This window comes from Halichoerus grypus, chromosome 1, assembly GCF_964656455.1.
Source record: "Halichoerus grypus chromosome 1, mHalGry1.hap1.1, whole genome shotgun sequence".
Lineage (NCBI taxonomy): Eukaryota > Metazoa > Chordata > Mammalia > Carnivora > Phocidae > Halichoerus > Halichoerus grypus.
Genome location: NC_135712.1, coordinates 166,737,998 through 166,761,358, shown reverse-complemented (window position 1 = coordinate 166,761,358; position 23,361 = coordinate 166,737,998). Strand labels below are relative to the sequence as shown.

At 38.0% G+C, this 23,361-nt stretch overlaps 1 protein-coding gene across 3 annotated transcripts; it reads left to right on the top strand.

The window, feature by feature from the left end:
• Nucleotides 1-44: 44 nt before the first annotated feature.
• Nucleotides 45-22,855, top strand: THUMPD3 (THUMP domain 3 tRNA guanosine methyltransferase). 3 transcript variants are annotated; one of them, XM_078075674.1, is made up of 10 exons: nt 45-129; nt 1,453-1,741; nt 2,808-2,885; nt 10,906-11,382; nt 13,083-13,213; nt 15,660-15,729; nt 18,299-18,414; nt 21,182-21,292; nt 21,936-22,059; nt 22,243-22,855. In XM_078075674.1, the coding sequence occupies exons 2-10, from the start codon at nt 1,487-1,489 to the stop codon at nt 22,390-22,392; spliced, it is 1,512 nt and encodes a 503-aa protein (XP_077931800.1). In that variant the 5' UTR covers nt 45-129; nt 1,453-1,486; the 3' UTR covers nt 22,393-22,855. The 3 variants fall into 3 exon arrangements, with proteins under 3 accessions (XP_077931800.1, XP_077931793.1, XP_077931803.1); XM_078075667.1 differs by having other exon boundaries at nt 50-146; XM_078075677.1 differs by lacking the exon at nt 45-129 and adding an exon at nt 226-550.
• The last annotated feature ends 506 nt before the right edge of the window (nt 22,856-23,361 follow it).

Genomic DNA, 23,361 nt, shown 5'->3' with positions numbered 1-23,361 from the left:
GACCTTTCGCGGGCGCACTTCCCCAGCTCTGCGCATCTGGGATCGCGCAGCCTGACTTCCGTTTCCGGTGGAGTCGAGGCGGCTTCCGGCGGCGTGAGCTGAGCGCGTTGGTCTGGCGGAGCAAGAAGGGTCTGCGCTGGCGGCCGGTAACCGGGCGGTGGGTGGGAGCGGGCGGGTGTGGCGCATCTGACCCTCGGGAGGGAGGGACGACCTTTGTCTTGCGACCCGAGCCAACACCGAACTGGACTTCAACCCCATCCTGTTGCGGAGCATTTTTTGTTGCTTCTTCTAGGCCTTCACCCGCACCCCAGGATTCTTGTCACTGGGGCCCTGCGGGTGTGAGTCGGGAGACGTGGGTTTCATTCTAGCCTGCGCCAGTGATCGGCTCTCTCTGACCCTGGGCGGGATATGTCTGTCCTTTCGTGGGCTTCAGCTGCTTTATTTAGAAGATGGAAGTCGTATTCTCAGGGATTATGAGCTCCTTTGGGGCTGGAACTGACTTTTATTAGTGTTATACACTGTCGCCTGCCCGGGCACAGAGCAAGAACAGGTACTCTGTAGGTACTCTGTGCCTACTTGTGTTGTTTTGGGTCACAAAACCTTTGGGACATCTAGTGAGCGCTATTGATCCCCACTACCCACCTCTCTAAATTCCGCCCCGCCCCTCCGCTTACAGACAGGACGTTTCACAGGTACCGTTGCCAGTCCATGGATCCCAGAGCCTGGCCTGTAGTAGACATTCAAACATTGGCAGTCATTATATCGTAGATGTTCAGTTAATCTTTTTTAAATGCACGACTCACTATCCACTTCACAGGAAGAAGATAGATATCCTCTTAGAAGGTTTTAATCGTGGGCCTGGCAGTATGTTCTTCTCACTTAAGTCTCCCAACAACTCTAGAACTAGAGAGGTATTAATTCCCGTTTTTGCAGATGAGGAAATTTAGGAATAGGAGAATAAACTTGTTTTAGGCCATTCACCTTGTGAATGGTGAGGGCAAGAATTCAGACCCATATCTGCAATTCCAAAGCCCTATGTTCTTAACTACTGGCTGAAAAAGGACTAGATGTAGAAATGTATTTGAATGTGTTCTAGCAGCCACTGTTGGGGAATTGTTAACAGTATGTGGTGGCTATTATCAACACAGATGGTCCCAAACCAGACATTTCGTGCTGTGGAAATACTATTTCTCTGTCTCCTTTTCTTCCGTAGCATCTATATTGCTTTTTAAATAATAGCACAGTTTACATCCTGTTCTCTGTGTCCATGTTCTTCAATCCTTTTATCTTTGGTGAATATTGATTCAGGTGTGTTGACTTCATACGGCAGTATCAGTTGTGTTGCCTTGTTATTCTGCTAACCCTCCAAAGCAGGTGTTTTTAATTATAGTTGAAATATGAGGTGATATGTTTAGGCATTATCTCTTTTTCTTTTTTGTACTGCTTTTAAAGGGACTGTATTAGGAATCTTGGAAGCACTGCCAACATGTCTGATGTTCAAGAAGCCACTAACCAACTCTTGGATGTGAACCTTCATGAGAACTGGAGGTCTATACAAGTGACAGGAAGTGATCCCAGAAGTGAGTCTGAGCACCTCCAAGTCACTGTTGGAGCCACTGTACCTACTGGTTTTGAGCAAACAGCTGCAGATGAAGTGAGAGAGAAATTGGGGTCATCATGCAAAATCAGCAAAGACCGGGGCAAGATATATTTTGACATTTCAGTGGAAAGTCTGGCTCAGGTTTGAATGAAGCAATATTTAAAATAGTTTTCTAAAAAGGTCATTTTATGATTATTTTCTGGCTTACAGACCCCTCTTGAATCCTTTTTGCTTTTCTTTGCTCTGCCCCACATCTGGTGATTTTAAAGTATTACTCATTTTCCATCCGGTACTGATTTGTAGGTTTGACTAGTAGGTTTCCTATGTTTTTAGAAGTGATCCTAATATTTCCTGAGGATGAGTTTCACTAGAAAGAATCCTGTGTGACTTTTGAAGAAATTCTGACTATCTGCCAAATGTCTTTGAATTTCTTTACTTCAACATCTAGCTGAAGTTTAGACTTTGGTGGTGAAGCAAATAAGGAGAGATTTTTCTTTTAATCTGTGTCAAAGAAATTCTTGCTCAAAAGTAATTAGGAATCACTGAAGGGAGAAGTCAGCAAACTGCCATCCCACTTGAATAAAAGCTAACCAATATTCATTACCATATAAGCATCGTGAGAGCAGGAATTGTCTGGGGTTTTTTGTGTTCTTAGTGTCTGGCATATAGTAGACACCCAGTAAGTATTTGGGGGATGTATTGGCAAGCAGATATTTTCTACCCAGTATCTTAGTTAATAACCTCAGCAGCTTTGTGAAGATAGGTGCTTTTATTATCCTCATTAATCATTAGGCTTAGGAATAAGTAATTTCTGCAGAGTCGCTCAGCTAGTAATAACAGCTGGGCCTCAAACCCTGTGCTCTTAACCACTACACTCTACAGTGTACCCTAGGGAGCCAAGAGGGAAATATGATAAAGCCCCACTTGACTTTCTTTATCTTCCTTTCTCCCCTAAACCTGTGTTTCCCCAGTAGCACTTCAAGCTATCTTTCCATCTTCGTTCTTACATTTCTGTAGGGAAATAGAAGCTAATGGGTAACCAAAAACATGGGAGACTGGGGATATGGGGAAAATTTAAAGTACAAATTACAGGTATTAGCTTCTTTAAAATGTTTATACCTAATTTTTATATTTAAATGTTGATAGTTCATGTGATTCAAAAGCTTTCTTAGAACTTTGTTTCTAACATTTTTTTTCTCTTCTCCAGGTTCATTGTCTGAGATCAGTTGATAACTTATTTGTGGTTGTTAAGCAGTTTAAAGATTACCAGTTCAAAGAAACAAAGGTGAGTTTTCCCAAACATGGTAGCTGACTTTCAGCCATCTTCCCCAAAGAGATTATTCCCACATTTTGCATTCTATCGTTTAGCATTACTGCTCCTTTTGTAATATAGAATACTGGGAGGCTTTTACAATAAAAATCAGAAATTTGTTGACAGCCCATTCCAAAAGTTGTTTTTATTTATTTATTTATTTATTTATTTTTAAAGATTTTATTTATTTATTTGAGAGAGAGAGCATGAGCAGGGGGAAGAGACAGGGAGAGGGAGAAGCAGATTCCCTGGTGAGCAGGGAGCCCGATGCGGGACTCGATCCCAAGACCCTGAGATCATGACCTGAGCTGAAGGCAGACGCTTAACCGACTGAGCCACCCAGGCGTCCCTTTATTTATTTATTTTTAAAGATTTATTTATTTGAGAGGAGAGAGAGTGTGTAGGGGAGTAGGGGCAGAGGGAGAGGGAGAATCTCAAGCCAGCTCCCCACTGAGCACGGAGCCCAATGTGGGGCCTGATCCCACAATCCTGAGATCATGACCTGAGCTGAAATCAAGAGTTGGACACTTAACTGACTGAGCCACCCAGGCACCCCAGCCAAGAGTTGTTTTTAAAAAAATGAATATTGTGGGTAGTGGGCAAAACAGGTGAGAGAGGGTCAACAGGTACAAACTTAAAATTATAAAATAAGTCCTGGGGATGTAATTTATAGCATGATGACTATAACTACTGATACTGTACTGCATGTTTGCAAGTTGCTAATAGAGGAGATCTTAAAAGTTTTTATCACACAAAAAATTTTTAGAACTATGTAGAGTGACATGTTAACTAGACATTGTGATCATTTCACAATATATACAAATATTGAATCATGTTGTACACATGGAAACTAAAATAATATTGTATGTCAGTTACATCTCTTTTGTAAAAGATGAAAGAATAACAAAAAATAAGTTATTAATATAGAAAAATCTTGAAGTGTATAAGAAACAAAATAAATTGTTTGACTTTCTTACAAAAAAGTATATATTTTTTATTTTTATTTTTTTTTAGATTTTATTTATTTATTGGACAGAGAGAGACAAAACGAGAGAAGGAACACAAGCGGGGGGACTGGGAGAGGGAGAAGCAGGCTTCCCGCTGAGCAGGGAGCCTGATGCGGGGCTCGATCCCAGGACTCTGGGATCATGACCTGAGCCGAAGGCAGACACTTAACGACTGAGCCACCCAGGCGCCCCAAAAAAGTATATAGTTTAGATTAGCTTTGCTTATATATAGAATTGCTTCCAGACTGTGAATCAAAGTGACTGAATCATCTACAAATAACACTTTCTCTCACAGTTCTCCTTTTGCCCTTTCTTCTCTAACTTCATTTTTTGAAATAAAGTCAAAACAATATCTAAATACTCCTTCATTTGTTAAGACAACAGCTTTGTTTCCAATTTGTACTTAGCATCTGATTCCTAAATATTGATATGCTGCCTAAGTTGGAAGTTTGAAAAATGGATTGCAGTAAGGCCTTAGTATTTTTCCACATTGTTTTTTGGTCAGGTTTCCAGAGTCAGATGCTTGAAAACTTTTTTCTTTCAGTTTTATTGCCTATATTAGAAACAGAGCGTTTTTAAAATCTGTGATATACTGCCTAATTCTCTAGTTTTTATTTATTGGCAACAGGTTGATTTCCAAAGCATTATTCAGTAACTGATCAAAGTGATATGAACCCATAGTCTAGAGAAAATAAAACCAGACATAAAAGAATTCAGGCTGAAAATAGATTAAAATTTTATTAACTAAAAATGTAACTTTCAGCACTAGTATTATAACCCTGCAGACTTCTGATAATTATTGTCAACTGAATCATATCAATAAAACTAGAACATAACAGGCAGGCTACTGAAAATTTTTGCTGCTTAGTATTTGGAAATTTTAACAGCCAATTCTGTACATGAGTAAATGCTAACAGGCATTTTTAAAAACTATAAAAAAAAAAATTTAAAAAACCCTATAAAGTTCCATCTTAAATTCTGGCCTTTATTAATATTTTCTTAAATTCCTATGTTTTTGGCATCTTAGAGTTTGAATTATTTTGGATGGTTTTGAGCTCTACTTGGAGGTGGATTTGATACTATGTAGTGGTTCTACATGAGCCAGCTTTTCAGAATTGCTTTGTAAGTAACTGCAAAAGAGTTTGCTGGTGGATGTCCCAAAAGAAGAGCAGCAAGGATTAAGGTAGATTTTCAGATCTGTACAAGGACGTGTATGTGACCATGAAAAATTGTTAAGCCTTTCCCTTTATGGACTTATATTGCAACATAGCCCCATACCCTTGTTTTTAAATATTTGCTTCTTGCTTTCTGTTAACCATCAGTTTGTTTGTGGCATTATACTGTCCCATATCTTATGAGAAGCATATTAATTAGTATTCTAATAAGTCCTTTTTAAGTATTCAGATATCATGAATTGATTAACCTGTTTTAAAAAAAGGGGATATTATTTGTGCTTTATATGGGTTTTTTTTTAAACTAGGTAATACATGTACTTAGAGCAAAATTGTAAAGACCCAAAGGATATGCAGTGAAAAGTGTTTGTTCCTCCATCTCCAAACCATGCAGTTCCCTCCCTTGAGGCAACAACTTCTGCCAATTTATTGGATATCCCTCTAGAGATATTTTATAAATATTTGCATTTTATGTACTTACACAAATGAAAGCATGCCACACATACTGTTCTGTGCTGTGCCTTTTCTCCTGTATCTTGAAGATCATGCCAATATCATGTTGGATTTCACTACATCATAATTCAGTCATTCCCATTTAGGACATTAGGGTTTTCATACTCTTGTTACTACAGTGGTTCAGCAAATATCCTGTATATATCCATCTACATATTCAATCTGTGGGTCATTTTTCTGTTTAATAAAATAGTTTATCTTACCAGTACTTATTGCTAGGTCAGAAATGTTTGGTCTTGGTCTGTCACATTTATGTTACACACATTCAGCTTTTTCTTATTTAAAGTTTCTTTATGTGTTTTCTTCGCATTTTTCCACATTGTTTTATACTAGTTTGGAAAGTTTTGTTTTTGTTTTGTGTTGTTTAGTTTGGTGCTGAAACCCCGGCTGTAAGGTTTCTTCTATTATAACTACAACTTTTTTTTTTTTTTAAGATTTTATTTATTTATTTGACAGAAGACACGGCGAGAGAGGGAACACAAGCAGGGAGAATGGGAGAGGGAGAAGCAGGCTTCCCGCAGAGCAGGGAGCCCGATGCGGGGCTCGATCCCAGGACCCTGGGATCATGACCTGAGCCGAAGGCAGACGCTTAACAACTGAGCCACCCAGGCTCCCCATAACTATAACTTTTAAACTACTATTTTATGTAGTAGTTTTTGAATCCCTGCTAAGAGCAGTGATGAAGTTAGCATATTTTCCACATCTCCCCTCCTCCTTTTTCACCCTCCAATTTTATTATTTTCTTAGTGTTGACCCCCGTGCTTTTATTTACTATTAATTTTTTTTTTTTTAAGTAGGCTCCACACCCAATATGGAGCCCAAAGTGGAGCTTGAACTCATGACCCTGAGATCAAGACCTGAGCTGAGATCAAGAGTTGGAAGCTTAACCAAATGAGCCACTGAGAACCCCAACCCCAGTGCTTTTAAATACATTTACTAATGAGCTTTAACGTCTGTCCTTTTATCTCTTCACAGAGGAAGATGTCAGCATCTCTTTCCTTCCTCCTTTAACTACATTCCAATTTGTGATATTTACAAATGACAGATTCTGCTCGTAATCATAATCCCTGTTTTCTTTTTATCTCTTGAATGGCATGAGTTCAGAAATGATTGTTTTTCACCTTTACATTTGATGAAGAGTTTAGGTATAAAATTTGGAGTCACGCTTTTCTTCCTGAAAAATATTGTAGGCAGTATTGTTTTTCTTCTAGCATTAAATGTTGCCATGGAAAATTCTGAAGCCATCTTGTTTTTTTCTCCTTTATTTGTTGCTTTATTGATATTTTTGCTTCATGCCCAGATTTTATTTGTAATCTCTGAAGTCTTACAAGTTCACCAGGATGTGTCTCATTGTCAGTAATGCCTTGTCAAGACATGACAGTCTGTAAAGAAGTTCATATCCACATACATTTCTTGAAATTTTTCTTGAATTATTATTATTTTTTTATTAAGTAAACTTTACACCCAGTGTGGGGCTCAAACTCACAACCTTGAGATCAAGAGTCACATGCTCTACCAACTAAGCCAGTTGCCCCTAAATTTTTTCTTTCATTATCTCAAATCCTTTCTTCACAGATAAACCAGTTATACATATGTAGGATCTCTTGACTTTCTTTCATGTTTTAAGATTTTCTTTAATCTTTTTTTTTACTTTTGCCCACTTGCGTTGTATTTGCTTTACCTTTCTCCACATCCCTTACTGTGTTTTCAGCAGTGTCTTTTGTATGTAGTGCTTTCAATATGGTCTCCATTTTGCAATGGTTTTATTTTTTCATTCCACTTGATTCTTTGAACTCTACAAGCTCCTGTTTAATCTTTTTATGGTGGCTCACCTCATCTTTCTGCTTTTATATCTCTGCTTGGAGCTCTTATTTAACCAAGGTATTTCCTCATTCCATTTTTTTTCTATCATAATATGCTTGATCACTGTTTTCACTGTGGCACTGTCTTTCTGGCCACTGTTTTCTGTCTGCTCTTTGTTTTTCTGTTCCTTTCCTCCTTTGTCCTTTTCTTATGTTCATATAAATCTCGTGCTGATAACTTTTGATGATTGCTCATCTGTGAATGAGGAAGTTCCTCCTGGACCTGCTGCTGATAGGCTCCTGTGGGAGGAACCAGGAACTGTTCCAGGCCATCAAGAAATTCCCCTGCTTGCTGTTAAGTTCCTTCTGACAAATGGTTGTAGGTCAATGAGGTCTCTCTTCCTTTTTTTTTTTTTTTAAGAGCTTTATTGAGGTATAATTTCCATACTATTGCCTAAGTTCTTTTAACCAGTACTTCTCTCTAGCCTGAAGAGATCAGCAGCTTCAGGGTTATTTACACTGTAAAACATCTCTTTCCAAGCTCTACCTTATCAACATAGCAAATAGAGCATGTCTCTAAGATTCCTTGTTTAGCCTCCATTTCTCTCCCTTGCTTGTTCTTGGTATAAATGAAGTCCAGGGAAGCTCCTTCTGTCAGTATACATACTTCTCTGCTATTCCAAAGAACAGTTTATTTGCTACAACTTCGCAGACTGCTCTAACCTTTGTCTGAATCTATAGGCATTCTTCCTCTGGTGTCTTCCTGCACCTCTGTTTGACCTTCACTACACTTGGGAATTCTTATGTTAGAATTGTTATGTTATGGTTCAAGGTTACAGGTATGTAGATTCTATTAAGATAAAGTCGTTATTTCCGTTGTTGGTGGTGTTTAACCAACTGAGCCACCTAGGCGCCCCTTCCGTTGTTGGTGGTGTTTAGAATGGTGTCTGGAGAAAGAAAGGGGCTGTGCCGGTGTTCTCCATCACATTAAACCTCCAAGTCCTATAGTTGCCCTTTATAAAAGGGAAATAATTTGTAAATAGAATTGAATTTGCCGAACCGAAATTTACCATTATTCATCAGGTTTCAGTTAGTATCAAAACCCTCCCTCCTCCCCATTTCAAGTCTCAGTTCCATCAGTGAACACTGATCTCTTTCTAATTTGATCGTCAGTAGCATACACTGTCTATACCAGCACTCTGCAGTAGAACCTTCTCACTGGAATGTTTTGGGTCTACACTGTCCAACACAGTAACCACTAGCCATTAGCGTGTGAAATGTGGCTCATGTGATTGAGAAACTGAGGTTTGTTGTTGTTTTTTTAATATATATATATTTTTAAATAAGCTCTACGCTCAGTGTGCAGCTTGAACTTAATGACCCTGAGATCAAGAGTCACATGTAAATAAATAAAACATTTAAAAAAAAAAAGTCACATGTCCTACCAACTGAACCAGCCGGGTGCTCCTGAGCTTTTCATTTTAAATTATTTTACTTTCTTTCTTGTATTCTTTTATTTTTAAAGATTTATTTATTCGAAAGAGAGAGACGGTGAGAGAGAGTACACGAACAGGGGAGGGACAGAGGGAGAAGCAGGCTTCCTGCTGAGCCGGGAACCCCACCCAGGGCTCAAACCCAGGCCCCCAGGATCACAACCTGGGCTGAAGGCGGACCGCTTAACAACTGAGCCACCCAGGTGCCCCTCATTTTACTTTCAATAGCTACATGTGGCTAATGGCTGCTGAATTGGGCAGCACGGCCCTGCACCACCCATTTTAACATTAATCACATTATCCAGTAGCCATTTATTGAGCACTATTTGTATGCCATGCCCTGTTCTAGACATGTGGCTTACAGCAGTGGTCAAGACAGGTCAGGTCCTTTCCACCCGATTTCTGGGAGAAGCCTTGATGGTGAACAAAACATAAACCTAGTAACTTTCAGATAATGCTGAGCTCTGTAAAATAAAATGGGAAGAGAATGACTTGAAAGGACAGCTTTATGAAGAGCAGGTCTCTCAGAGGATATGCCTTTTAAATTACTATTAATAATGAGAAGGGAGCCAGCAGTGCAGAGACCACATGAAGCAAGTATCTTCAAAGTAGAGGTAAAAAGGGAGTGGGGGAGAGAACAGTTCTGAAGTGATGTAAGAGAAATAGGCAGAGGTCAGATTATGTTGGGCTCTTCGAGGAATTTAGATATTATATGTGCAGTGGGAAGCTACTGAGGGGCTTTAAGCAAGGGAGGGGCATGATCAGATTTACTTTTTTTTTTTAAGATTTTATTTATTTGAGAGAGAGAGAGCATGAGAGGAGGGTGGGTCAGAGGGAGAAGCAGACTCCTGGCTGAGCAGGGAGCCTGATGCGGGACTTGACCCTGGGACTCTGGGATCATGACCTGAGCTGAAGGCAGGCGCTCAACCGACTGAGCCACCCAGGCACCCGATCAGATTTACTTTTTTTTTTTTTTTTATTATACAGCCATTTAAAATCTTTAATCAAATTTCATCAATTACCAGCCATATTACATGCCATGATTTAGCTTTCTATAAGCAACTTTGCTTTCTGTCTACAAATCAGTGTCAATGAAATAAAAAATAAAACAGTATCCTAGGCAAAGAATTTTATTAACCTTGTTTCAAACTTTATTCCCAGGCTTCTTCAGCTTAATTAGCTGCAAAGAATGAATTGTGTATAAGCAAAAACTGTAAAGAGCTGCAGTGTTCAAGGGGCTTGGACTTAAAAATATTAGAGATCTAGATTTTATCAGATCCATGAACAAAATTTTAAAAAGCAGTCGTAATATAAAATAGCAGCCCCCAGTAACTTCTTCAAATTTTATCTTCTTCAGAAGTTGACTCAATTCAGTTTGCTTCATTCTTGGAAGCTTCATTTTAAAAAGATTCTGGGTGCTATTAGAAATTGGAGAGATACATTTTTCACTGCTTCTGGTTTCTTTTTCCTTTTAAAAAATACTAATTTTTAAGGGCACCTGGCTGACTCAGTCAGTGGAGTGTGCAACTCTTGATCTTGGGGTCGTGAGTTTGAGCCCCACGTTGGATATAGAGATTACTTTAAAAATAAGTAAATAAATAATAATACTTTTTAAAAAATTGCTTTTAGAAGTAGTATATATACATAGCACAAAATTCAGAAGGAAGTCAGTCAGTGAGAGGCCCTCCCTCCCGTTTTTCATCCACCCACTTACCCTCCCTAGAGGCAACCATTTTTAATAGTTTCTGAGTGCTTACATTTTAATCTTAAAGCCCAACTTCTGGTCTACCAGTCTAGTATTATTTTTAAGTTGCTTAATTTGTATTTATCTTAATTTTCAATGAAATTTTAATTTCTTTAATCGTAGACATTATCTTATTTCCTCTTCTGTTTTGCACTCCTACCACCCCCAGTGTAATGATTAATGTAGTCTATAGGCAAAGTGTAGGGATTTGTTCAATGAAAGTGGTGAGAGATGCATGGATTTCATTCTCTGTCCTTTATAGGAAGAAGTTCTAAAGGATTTTGAAGAACTGGCTGGGAAGCTTCCATGGTCAGACCCTTTAAAAGTATGGAAAATTAACACCAGTTTCAAGAAAAAAAAAACAAAGCGCAAAAAGATGAATCAGAGTTCAGGTAAAGAGAAGATTAATAATGGACAAGGAGACAAGACAGATGAGAAAGATGATAAAAAAGGATTCACTAACAATACCTTAGATTCCCATATCTTAGACTATTATGAAAATCCAGCCATCAGAGAAGAGATATCAACATTAGTAGGTGATGATTTGGCATCTTGCAAAGACGAGAAGGATGAAAGTTCAAAAGAAAAAACTCATCCTGAAGTGCTGAAGTTTAGAGTCACATGCAACCGGGCAGGAGAGAAACATTGCTTTTCCTCAAATGAGGCTGCAAGAGATTTTGGGGGTGCTGTTCAAGATTACTTTAAGTGGAAGGCTGACATGACCAACTTTGATGTGGAGGTACGTACAGGCTCTGATTATGATGATTCAAGAAGGCTGTCACAGATAGGTAGCATTTTTAGACTAACCAACTTTATGGACGGCTACATTGTGGCCACAGAGCTAATAGGATGTGGTTAACAGGAGCATGCGCTATGAGACAAATCTAGATTCAGATTTTGACTCTACAACTGCATAACTTTGGACAAGATACTGTCTCTGAGCCTCTGTTTTCAAGTGGAGCCATCAGTAGCATATACTTTTAAGTGTGTCCTGAAAGTTAAATGAGATAATACATTTTGGTATTTGGTTTGATACCTGCTGTATACTAAGTGCTCGGTAGATGGGAGCTATTAAGACTTGAGTTTTTTGGGGCGCTTGGGTGGCTCAGTCGGTTAAGTGGCTGCCTTCGGCTCAGGTCATGATCTCAGGGTCCTGGGATCGAGCCCCACATCGGGCTCCCTGCTCAGTGGGGAGTCTGCTTCTCCATCTGCCTCTGCCTGCCACTCCCTCTGCTTATGCTCTCTCTCTCTGGCAAATAAATAAAATCTTTTTTTTTTTTTTTTTTAAAGATTTTATTTATTTGACAAAGACACAGCGAGAGAGGGAACACAAGCAAGGGGAGTGGGAGAGGGAGAAGCAGGCTTCCCGCGAGCAGGGAGCCCGATGCGGGGCTCGATCCCAGGACCCTGGGATCATGACCTGAGCCGAAGGCAGACGCTTAACGGCTGAGCCACCCAGGCGCCCCAATAAAATCTTAAAAAAAAAAAAAAGCCTTGAGTTTTTTAATCTAGTACTTTTTACATTATGTGGACTTTCAGATTATAAAATTCAAACAGAGTTAAAGCAGTTATTTTGGTTTTTTTGTGTCTTGGTTGTAGAGTTTTACTACTTAAAAAAAGTGGAGTACATATTTAAAATAAACCCCAGCCTCCTGGGGCACCTGGGTGGCTCAATTGGTTAAGTGACTGCCTTCGGCCCAGGTCATGATCCTGGAGTCCCAGATGGAATCCTGCATCAGGCTTCCTGCTGGGGGCGGGGCGGGGGGGGGGTCGGCTTTGTCCTCTGCCCCTCCCCCCTCTCGTGCTCTCTCTCTCTCCCTCATTCTCTCTCTCTCAAATTTCTCAAAAAGTTAAAATTTTAAAAAATATGTATAACCCATAAACCTACAAAATATGTTGATATTGTAAAAATTCAGGGGATATCTGCTTATAGTAACTTACAGTGAATGAAAAGAGTAAAACAGGTTTTAAAATTTAAGAGTACATACTAGATGATTTCATTTATATGAAGTTCAAAAAAAGAAAACTAATTTGTGGTGGTGGTAGTCAGATTAATGATTACTTTTGGTGGGTACCGACTGTCAGAGGACAAGGGGAGCCTTCTGGCATGTGCTAGAAATACTGTATATCTTTATCTTGGTGGCAGTTACACAGTGTATATAGGTAAAAATTCCCTGCACTGTATATTTGGGATTTGTCCACTTTATGCAAAGTATAGCTCAATAATAAAGTAAAAAAAATTAATTAATAAAAAATCTTAGTGCAGTGTGAGCAATCCTAAAGCTTTTTTTTTTTTTTTTTTTTAAGATTTTCTTTTTAAGCAATCTCTACACCCAATGTGGGGCTTAAACTCACAACCCCGAGATTGAGAGTTGCATGCTCTACTCACTGAACCAGCCAAGTGCCCCTATTTTATTCTCTTTTGTTTTTCTTTTACAGGTTCTTTTGAACATCCATGATAATGAAATTGTTGTGGGCATTGCATTGACAGAAGAGAGTCTCCACCGAAGAAATATCACACATTTTGGACCTACAACACTTAGATCTACTCTTGCCTATGGGATGCTTAGGTAAGAGAATGGGTTTGCTATCTAGATTAAAGTGACACCTTGGGGGGCGCCTGGGTGGCTCAGTTGGTTAAGTGTCTGACTCTTGATTCAGCTCAGGTCATGATCTCAGGGTCCTGGGATCGAGCCCCATGTTGAGCTTTGTGCTCAGCGGAAAATCTGCTTGAGGATTCTCTCTCTCTCCCTCCTTCCCTCCCCCCCAAACCCTGCGTTCTTTCTCTCTCTGCCCCTCCTGCTCTCTCTCTGTCTCTCTCTTTTTCTGTCTCTAAAATAAATAAATCATGGGGCACCTGGGTGGCTCAGTTGGTTAAGTGTCTGACTTCAGCTCAGGTCATGATCTCAGGTCAGGGGATCAAGCCCTTCGTCAGGCTCCCCACTCAGTAGGATGTCTGCTTCTCCCTCTCTCTCTCTCTCTCTCAAATAAATATATAAAATCTTTTAAAAAATAAATCTTTTTAAAAAGTGACACCTTGATTTGAGTTTTCCCTTTAAAACACCTGAATATTGTGTGAAGTACTGTGTTGGAATTTAGTGGATAAACAACAGGATGAAAAGCACATGATCTGTTTCTTTCTCTTGTATCCAATGTTGATTCCTTGTAATCCTGAAAATATCACTTAACTACCGTCTCCGTTTTCTTGATTTTAAAATGAGAACAGTAGTTTTCATCTGCCTCTGAACATTTCTGTTTACAAAGGATATACTGTATGTTGGGAAATACAGCAAATTTTGCTGTGTTTAATTTCTGTGCCATGAAGCGGATGAAAGCAGAGGTTTTTATATTTTTATTTATTTATTTTAAGTAATCTCTAAGCCCATTGTGGGGCTCTAACTCACAACCCAGAAATCAAGAGTCACATGCTCTACCAGCTGAGCCAGCCAGGCGCCCTGAAAGCAGAGATTTTTAAAATGTGTATGATATGGGGTGGGGGTAGGGGGCGGGGGCAAAAAAAGTGTATAATGTGTAAATTAACACAGGGAGCTTTTACTAACTTTTTTTTTTTTTTTTTTTAAAGATTTTATTTATTTATTTGAGAGAGAGAATGAGATAGAGCATGAGAGGGTCAGAGGGAGAAGCAGACTCCCTACCGAGCAGGGAGCCCGATGCGGGACTCGATCCCGGGACTCCAGGATCATGACCTGAGCCGAAGGCAGTCGCTTAACCAACTGAGCCACCCAGGCGCCCTTTTACTAACATTTTTAAAATTTATACTCACAGCATCTCAGGAATCATCGAGGATTTTCCACTTTTTCAAGTGCAAGACCTAGCTTGCTTTCTCGTTTGTCCTTTGCCCTTTTATTGGGTGCTTCTTTCCACCTCTAGGACAGGTTGTCTTCTCTAGGTTTCTGTTCTCCAGACTGCAAATGGGTTTGATGTGAAACTTAAAGGATTGTTAGTGAGGAGTAGATGTAGAAATATATGCTTAATACCTGTTACATAGTGTCTCGTATATCCTGGTATTGATTAATTGTTTATTAATTATTATAGTTCCTTCTCTTCCAGTCTTTGCTTCCTCTTTCACTCTGCTCACCCATGGAGTCACAGTTCAGCACAATTAGAACCTATCAATATAATGACAGTAATAGAATACTGGGCCCATTTGATAAAGGAACAGCTCCCAGTCTTCCTTCCCTCATTTAACAAACATTTATAATGTATTGCCAGGCATTATGGTAGGATCCAGGAACATGGAGACTTCTTTTGGGTGCAACTATTAGAAACCTAAGTAAGCTAGTTCAAGATAAAAAAAAACTGATGATTGCATAGGAAGGGGTATTTATAGGAAAGATACTGAGAAATCTTGGGGAATCCACAGAAAAACTGAAGGGTTGTTAAAAAGATTAAATGAGATAATGAATGCAAAGAGCTTAAATCCATGGCTTGGCAAATACAGAGTGCTCAAAGTAAAGCAGTTATTTTTGGCAAGGTTCTTACCTTTAAAATTAAATTCATAAAGAAAGGAATACTAAATGTCTAATTGCCAATAAACTTATTATCGATACTTATCAATACATGTTTTATTTGAAACAGTTGAGTTTTTTTTTTCTTATGGAACAATACAGGTTTATATACAAAATAAAACTGTGTTTTCTAAAGAGATGGCTGGATAGATAGATACACACGTATATATTAAAAGATCTGGAAGCTCCCGGGTTTCGCTCCCCCCCCCAAAAAAATAAAAGATATGGAAGCTAAATTCCATCTGTCAGTGAAATGTGATTTTGGATGAGTCAGAGGGTACTTTTAGTTATACGTAATTTTTTTTTAAGCTCTAGGATATAGAGTCAATCTCTTAATTACAAATTGATCTTTAAAATGAATATTGATTAGTGTTTCTTTATGCTAGCATAATAGGTCCTTGATCTTTTATAGCTTCAGGAATAGTCAGTGTGAAAGCCCCAGCTATTGATTGAAGTCTTTTCATATAGGCTGTTTTCTTTTCTATAGGCTCTGTGCTCCTCAGCCTACTGATATAATAGTTGATCCGATGTGTGGAACAGGAGCAATACCAATAGAGGTAATGATGTTTCTTTATCTTTTGGATAAGCAAGTGATACATCTAGAATATTCTAGACCTAATGGGCAAATTACACATAATGAAATCATCAGAGTTGGGTCAGTGGACCCCCAAGAGTTTTAAAAGAATTGCACTAGTTTAAAAAAAAAATTAAAAAAGAAATTGCACTAGTAAAGCTGGGATTTTTGTGTGAAGGATATAACCACTTATTACAACTAGCTAAGGACTGGTAGATTATAAGTGATGGTTACTCAGTGGATTACAGAGGAGGCTGAGAGTTACAAACTGGTGAGTCCCTTTTTTATAAAAGACAAGCTGGTAGACTCGAAGGCACAAGCATAAACTGGAGGAAGGTGTTCCATCTCTATAAAGTGAGATTATGCTTCTTAATCCACATAGGCTCTTGGAGGGAGTAAATATAGTTGTAAAATGGAGAAACCTATGATAATGTTATTTAGATTTTTCAGGAAGTCTAATATGGTTACACACAAACACTCCTTTTTTTTTTTTTAAAGATTTTATTTATTTATTTGAGAGAGAGAGAATGAGAGAGAACACATGAGAGGGGGGAGGGTCAGAGGGAGAAGCAGACTCCCTGCCGAGCAGGGAGCCCGATGCGGGACTCGATCCAGGGATTCCAGGATCATGACCTGAGCCGAAGGCAGTCGCCTAACCAACTGAGCCACCCAGGCGCCCACACACAAACACTCTTAAATAGTTTTCAAAATTACTGTGATACTAAGAGGACTCAAAAACTACTTAAAGCAAAACAGGAAATGGAAAGGCATTTTCTAAGTAGAGAACATTTAACAGGAGAGTCTCCTTGAATCAGTATTATCTAAACTTTTACAAATAATTTGGAAGAGGGTGCTCCTCTTTAAAATTGCTTAAATTTATTTGAAAAGATTGCTTAAATTTATGAGACATAGTAATTTCTTACATAGAGTATCTAAAGCCAGTGGGAATAAACTGCAAGGAGATACACAGATTCTATGAGTGGGCAGAAACTGGACAGATGAACAAGTCCAAAGCAACCCACAAAGGGAAAAATAATATTCAAATTGCAATTAGAAAATGACATGTGTCATTTGGGAGCTAAAATCCCAGAAGGAAATCTTGGTAGTCTAGATGACTACTGTTTTCTGGTAGTGTGAGCTAGAGAAATTTACTGTTACTAAAGAGCTGCCCACAGAGAAAACTCAGTTGTTGTCAAGAATTCCAGAAACAAAGCAAAGTGTTCCTCTCTAGCATTAAACCTTGATGTACCTATGTCTGAAATAGAAGGGAAAGTTACTACATATCAAGAAATATACAACAGAGCTACAGAGTCCAGAAGAGCCCACCCTCCAAAAAGTTATAGAAAAAGGTTGAGGCATTTCCATGTAAGAGTAGACATGAGAATGTTAATATAGAAAAATCTATACTGATGATCAGAATGAACGAAGTTATGAAATGATTGACAGTATGTATACAGAATTGTCCACCCAAGTATAAAATAGTGATCTAGAGTTCTCCTTTTAAAATTTGGAAGTACTACAAAATCCATCTTTTTCAGAGGCCGAAAGTCTAAACAGATTGAGACAAAAAAATGAGTGTTGGGGAATCAGAATCACTTGAGAGGCTTTCATTAAATTCTGTAGGTCTCTTCTACATCACTCTCGAGTGTGTGGGAAAAAGAAAAGGCGATGAAGCCTTGTGTTCATGGATATGGGTGTATTACTGTTTACAAAGGAAGAAGAGTTATTTGTTCCTCATCCCTAAACAGAGGGCAGAACTTCCTCTGCTTTCATATCAGAAACGTGTGAATCTACATGGAACATTGTTCAGCCTAGGGTAGGGTGTCACCTCCATTCCACAAATGATATGTAACATCGGTATTTATGTTCTGTTGACATGTTTCTGACTTAACATTACAGAATCTTTTCAGGCGTGTGGTTATCATTCAAAGGCCTATGCAGTGGATATTATATTTTATTTTGAAATTTTCAAATACCCCAATATATCAGATTATATAAAATCCTGTAATCACAAAAGGGTATAGGTTGGTCACTTTAATTTGGTTAAGTTTTTCAAACCATGGTTGTATTTCAGGTCTGTAATGCTTACTATGTGCCAAACACTGCTGCCTGAGGGACTGCATAAAATATGAGACTTGTCCTTAGGGAGATTTCTTGAAAGGCAGACAGGTATAGAAATAATTAAAAACAAGTGCAGTGACAGAGTATGTAACAAAGTGCTTTGGGTTGGGGAGGCAAATGAGAGACAGCTAAGAGAGTTGGGGTTGATGTGAAAGAGTGTGACATTTGAGCTAGGTCTTGAAAGATGCATAGGAGTTCAGCAAGTGAGAAAGAACAGGAGGGCTTTTCAAGCAAGGGGAATAGCAAAGTTCACAACATGCAGTATTCTACCACTTTAGAAAACCATTGGATTATTGGATTGGATTGTCTAGTTTATTGACAGTCAATTGAAATGATTTTCCCTTTAATCATTTCTGGGTTTTGGGGGGTTTTTTTGTTTTTGTTTTTTGTAGTTTGATACTTTGGTTTTAATACATACTATTGTCTTTTAGGGGGCTACTGAATGGTCTAACTGTTATCATATTGCTGGTGATAATAATCCGTTGGCTGTGAATAGAGCAGCAAATAACATCTCATCTTTATTGACCAAGAGCCAAATTAAAGAAGGGTAAAAATTTAAAAGATTTTGTAGCATTTCTTAGACTTAGATAATCACTTTTCATATTGACTTCATGAATTAATACCCCCAGTGCATGGTGACATCATTGTAACTAAAATGAACATACTGTGAGACACCATTAAATTTTAAAACCGTTTATTGAAAATAACTTACAAAAATATTTTACTGTAATTTCCCCGCCCCATGCAACTCTGTTTATTTCTGTCTTCCTTTTTCTTATTTGTATATCTTTTTTGCTACATAGTGGAAAAATAATGTGTTGATTCATTTTAATTTTACAAATTTTCAAACACTTTGAATATTTTTATATAGTCTTTTCTAAATGACTGCATATTTGTGTAGAAATTCTACAGTTTACAGCCTTTCTCTATTATTTGGCACTTTAAAGCAGTGTCAGAGTTGGAAGAAAGCTGAAAGCCATTTTCACATTACCTATAGGAGATCCTGACCAGTGGCCTTTCAGTCTGTCACCATCTCTAATGACTTTTGTCTCTGAAGGCTCTCAATTCCGTCTTTGCACGGCTTGGAGTTCTAGTCATGTCTTTTAGTGAACTGAATTCCTCTCTGTACCTTCTATGTATTTGTTTGTTTTAGACCCATTGGATCCATAAAGAAAAATCTTAGCTCTGTGTCACACGATGCTTGACATCAGACATTTGAAGGGCTCCCCAGAGTCCCCCTCCTCCTATCCCACTCCTCCAAAATCCTCTCTCCTGCAAGCAAAATATTCTAAGGTCCTTCAGCATATCCTGTCTATGCACTGGAAGTCCATTGGTGTCTGGGAAATTTTGTTTTTTTTAATCTATCTGTTGTTACAGTATCTTAAGCCCTGGCCCACTACTCCAGGTTACATTCAGTGATGCCACTTGTGCCGGCCTTTCACCGTTCTTTCAGTTTCATTTGTCTTTGGAAGAATTGGTTGAAATGTCACTTGGTCTTCCATTTCTTACCAGAGGCCTCATAAAATTGTTTCTGTGTTCTCCTCTGCTGATGCCCTTTATTTTCTCAGAAAGTGGCAGGAGTAGGTAGTGGTCAGCATATTTGTTGAAGTACAGATGCTCCATATCCTGAATACATAGCCCAGGGAAGTGGTTCTGTCCCATAATTGGCCTCACCAAACCTAGAAACAGCTGCCTCCATAACCCTTAATGTGAGGTTTGTATTTGTAAATAGAAATCAGTGGTTTTAAAAAATATGTATCTATTTGATGCAGATATTCCTATTTGTTAGTTATACATGGAATGCCTCATACTGTTTTAGGTCTGTATGTTGGTTATTCTCTTCTTTGCTAATTTTTTTCCCCTTTATTGATGAGAATCACCAGTGCTTTGTTTAGTTCTTTCATATACTGTTTGTTCTATGTTTTTATGCTCACTGCTTGTTTCTTTATTCCTATTTCCTGTTGAGGTTTTTAAAATTTGTTAAGTTACATGCTGTGTGTGGTTTTTTTTTAATGATAAATTTTCTCTATTTTGGTTTTTTTTAAATCGTTGGTTGTGTACTTGTCTCACTGATCTAGTTGTTTAGGGCAGTGCTTTTCAAAATTTAATGTGCATATGAGTCACCTGGGGATCCTGGTAACTAGATTCAGTAGGTTTCAGATGGGACTTGGGAGTTTTGCGTTTCCTAGCAAGTTTATGGGTGATATTGATGCTGCTGGGGCTGTGGCCCAACTTTGAATAGCAAGGGTTTAGATCAGTTTTTGTACCTAAGTAGTTGAAAGGTTTTAACTTATTTTATTGATTAATTTTTATGGTACATTTTGTTGCGTATTTATTGAAATTTTCTTGGGGCTTAGTACATCACCAGTTTTTTTGAAACCTGATAAAACATTTTCAAACAAATTATTTCTATTTTCTATTTTATCTTGCTTTTCAGACACTCTGTACCTTTTTTGTCTATTCTACCTGTACTATTTCTATCAATCTGTCTTGATTTTACTATTTTTTGTTCACTTGTTTTGTTGCAGTTATTGGTACCTGTGATTGTGATTGATATGGCTATTTTCGATAATCTGCGCTTTTTTCCCCCGTTATGGACTGCCTTTATTGCACATTTTCTCTTAAATTCTTCATTAACTCTCAATAGAATAACCATTCATTTCTGCTCACAATCTTTTATTTGCCTTTAATTCTTAGCCTGTGCCTTATTGCCTGTTGTATTTTGTTCTATCAGCAGCTTTGCCTTAATGAGGAGGATTTGTATCATTTATATTCTTTTGTTACGTTTTTTCAACCTTCTTTTTGTCTTATTTTTTCATTGTGTGATACATGTTCAATTTTAAAACAAGTATCTCTGTTTTACTAATTTTACGTATCTGTTTCTTTAGGTTTCCTGTTATTGAAAGATCTACCAAACTTTAGATGTGTCACCTCATAATCTCTTTCCTGTGTTCATTGATGTTTTACATTGTTATATAATTTACTGCTTCATTACTGTTGTCAGTCATCTTTTGTAGTTCTTTGTGTTGCAATCTTGTTTACCCCTTAATCGATTTTCTTAAATTGTAGATGAAACCAGACATCTTTTGAAACCAACCTTAACCATTTTTTAAATTGTGATTACAGATTTTGTCATTAGAAAAGTTTTATCATATTAACTTAGGATTTCTTCTACATTTTGGTTTAAAATTTTGCTTATTGTTAATGTCACTGATATTGTCATTTTAGTAGCATTTTGTATTTTATAGCAGTCTCTTCAGAAATGTTTTTAGATTTCATACTTCAGAATAAGCACATTTCCTTTGTCCCCATAGCAAAGTGTCCTGGGGCTTGCCCATAGATGCTGTTCAGTGGGATATCTGCAATCTGCCATTGAGAACTGGCTCTGTGGACATTATTGTAACAGACATGCCATTTGGAAAAAGGTGGGACTTGGCTTTTAAAAAATGAGTTTTACCTTCACTTGTTAAACTTACCTTCTAAGAGCTCATTCTATCAGAAATCTTCAATTCCTTTTAGTAGACTTAGAGCACTTTTTCACTTAAGAATTATATGATGGATTCACCCATTTTGTTTCTTCTGAGAACTCATGAATTAACTACATTTTGGTCCTGACCATCACAGGTTAATCCACTTCCTGGCCCATTGCTGAATTACAGGATACTTCACAAAGGCTGAGGAAAACTTGGTTCTAATTCTCAGAATAAATGTTTTCTCATCATTGGTTTGGTTTATGTAATCTGTTTATTACAGTCATTAAGAGGACAACTTATATAACTATTATAGTTGTCAAAAAACTGTTTTGTAGCCAGTTCATCTGTTTCATATTTCTTAACCAACTGAGCCATGCAGGTGCCCTGCTCATCTGTTTCATATTTCTAAGCCGTTTACTAATAAGTCAGATTACTCATTTTATTGGCATATAATGGCAAAGCCCTGGCTTCTAAAGGGCAACTATTTTTTTAGGTTTTAGCATTTTCTTATTGTAATGAGTTTTTAATTTCTCATTTCATATAGTTCTAGATGTTTATCTACTAAGTGTTTGATTCACTGGACCTTCTTTTATAGGATGGGCTCCAAAAAGAGAAACTGGAACCTTTATCCAGCTTGCCTACAGGAGATGAGCCGTGTCTGTAGACCAGGGACAGGCCGAGCTGCACTACTTACTCAGGACAAGAAATGCTTTACCAAGGTGCTGTAAATTAGCCCCAAAATTCACCCTGTGGCAACGTTAGGATCTTTTACTTAAACTTAGGGAAATTAGTTTGAGTAGGATTTGTTTTCTCTTCCCCCATAGTTTATTACTACCAACTACACTGCTGGTTGGTCTACAGATTGTCTGCTAATTACTTCTGTCCTTTTTGTGTATACACAGGCATTATCTGGAATGGGACATGTTTGGCGGAAGGTACATACTGTCTGGGTGAACATAGGGGGTCTTCATGCAGCAGTTTATCTTCTGAAACGTACACCTCAAGCTTTTGTTCATCCTTCAGAACAAGATAGGGAAAGAACTCCTTGGTGATGCAAAGAATGAAGATGGTTAATGGTATTTGTGCCTCCTAACACTGGGAATGTCAGCATGAAGAACTTGGTTTGAGAGAAAAACAGTGTTAATAAAATTGCAGTTTGCAGTTTAAACTGGTCTAAAGCTCTTCACCTTTGTTAGCAAAAGGTGTGAATGGAATTGAAGTTCTGAAGCAGAGCTTTGGAGCTCTTTTTGAAGAGCCGGGCAGTTACTACTTAAAATGCTTTCAAGATCCTAAGCCTACTAAAATGCCCTAGGATTTGGGTTTTGAGTATCTATTTTCAGGCTTCATAGCAGTTCCTGTTTTCCGTTGTAGCAGGTAGAAAGCTACCCTGGCCTAATGGAAAGGAAGAGAACATAATCAAAACATTTTGGGCCATACTACATTGCCTGTGCAGCTTTGCTCTTTATAGTTTCTCAAGTTGGTTTTACCTCACCCTTAATAAAATGAAGCATTCCATTTTGTGAGTAGTGTTTGCCCCCTGACAAGAAATCTCACCAGACCAACTGGAAAGTTTACCATCTGCCTTAAAAATTAAAATATGCATGTTATTAAAATATATAAAACTAAAATAGAAGATTAGGATTGATCAGAGGAATTGCAAATTCTCTCAAAGTCTTTAAGAAAAAAAAAACTTCTTGAGAATTCTCTCTTGGATCTGTATTCATATTTAGCTGTTTTTCTAGTTGCATAAAGTCCTTTCTGACTGTGGAAAATGAAATGAAGTCCTTGTAAAAAATGGTGCCTCCCTGGGACAAATACTAGTTGAGGTACATGTGGAATTCTTTACAATATTCATAGTTTATCTGGGAGTTTCAGGCTCTACTCAGCTTAGATTTTCAGTGTCATGTTAGTAATATATTAGTACTACTCAATACCTTAATTTTAGATATCTTACATTTAGAATAAAAGGACATAATCCTTTTCTTTGAAAGAAGAGTTCACATTAGCAGCATAGCCCTGGT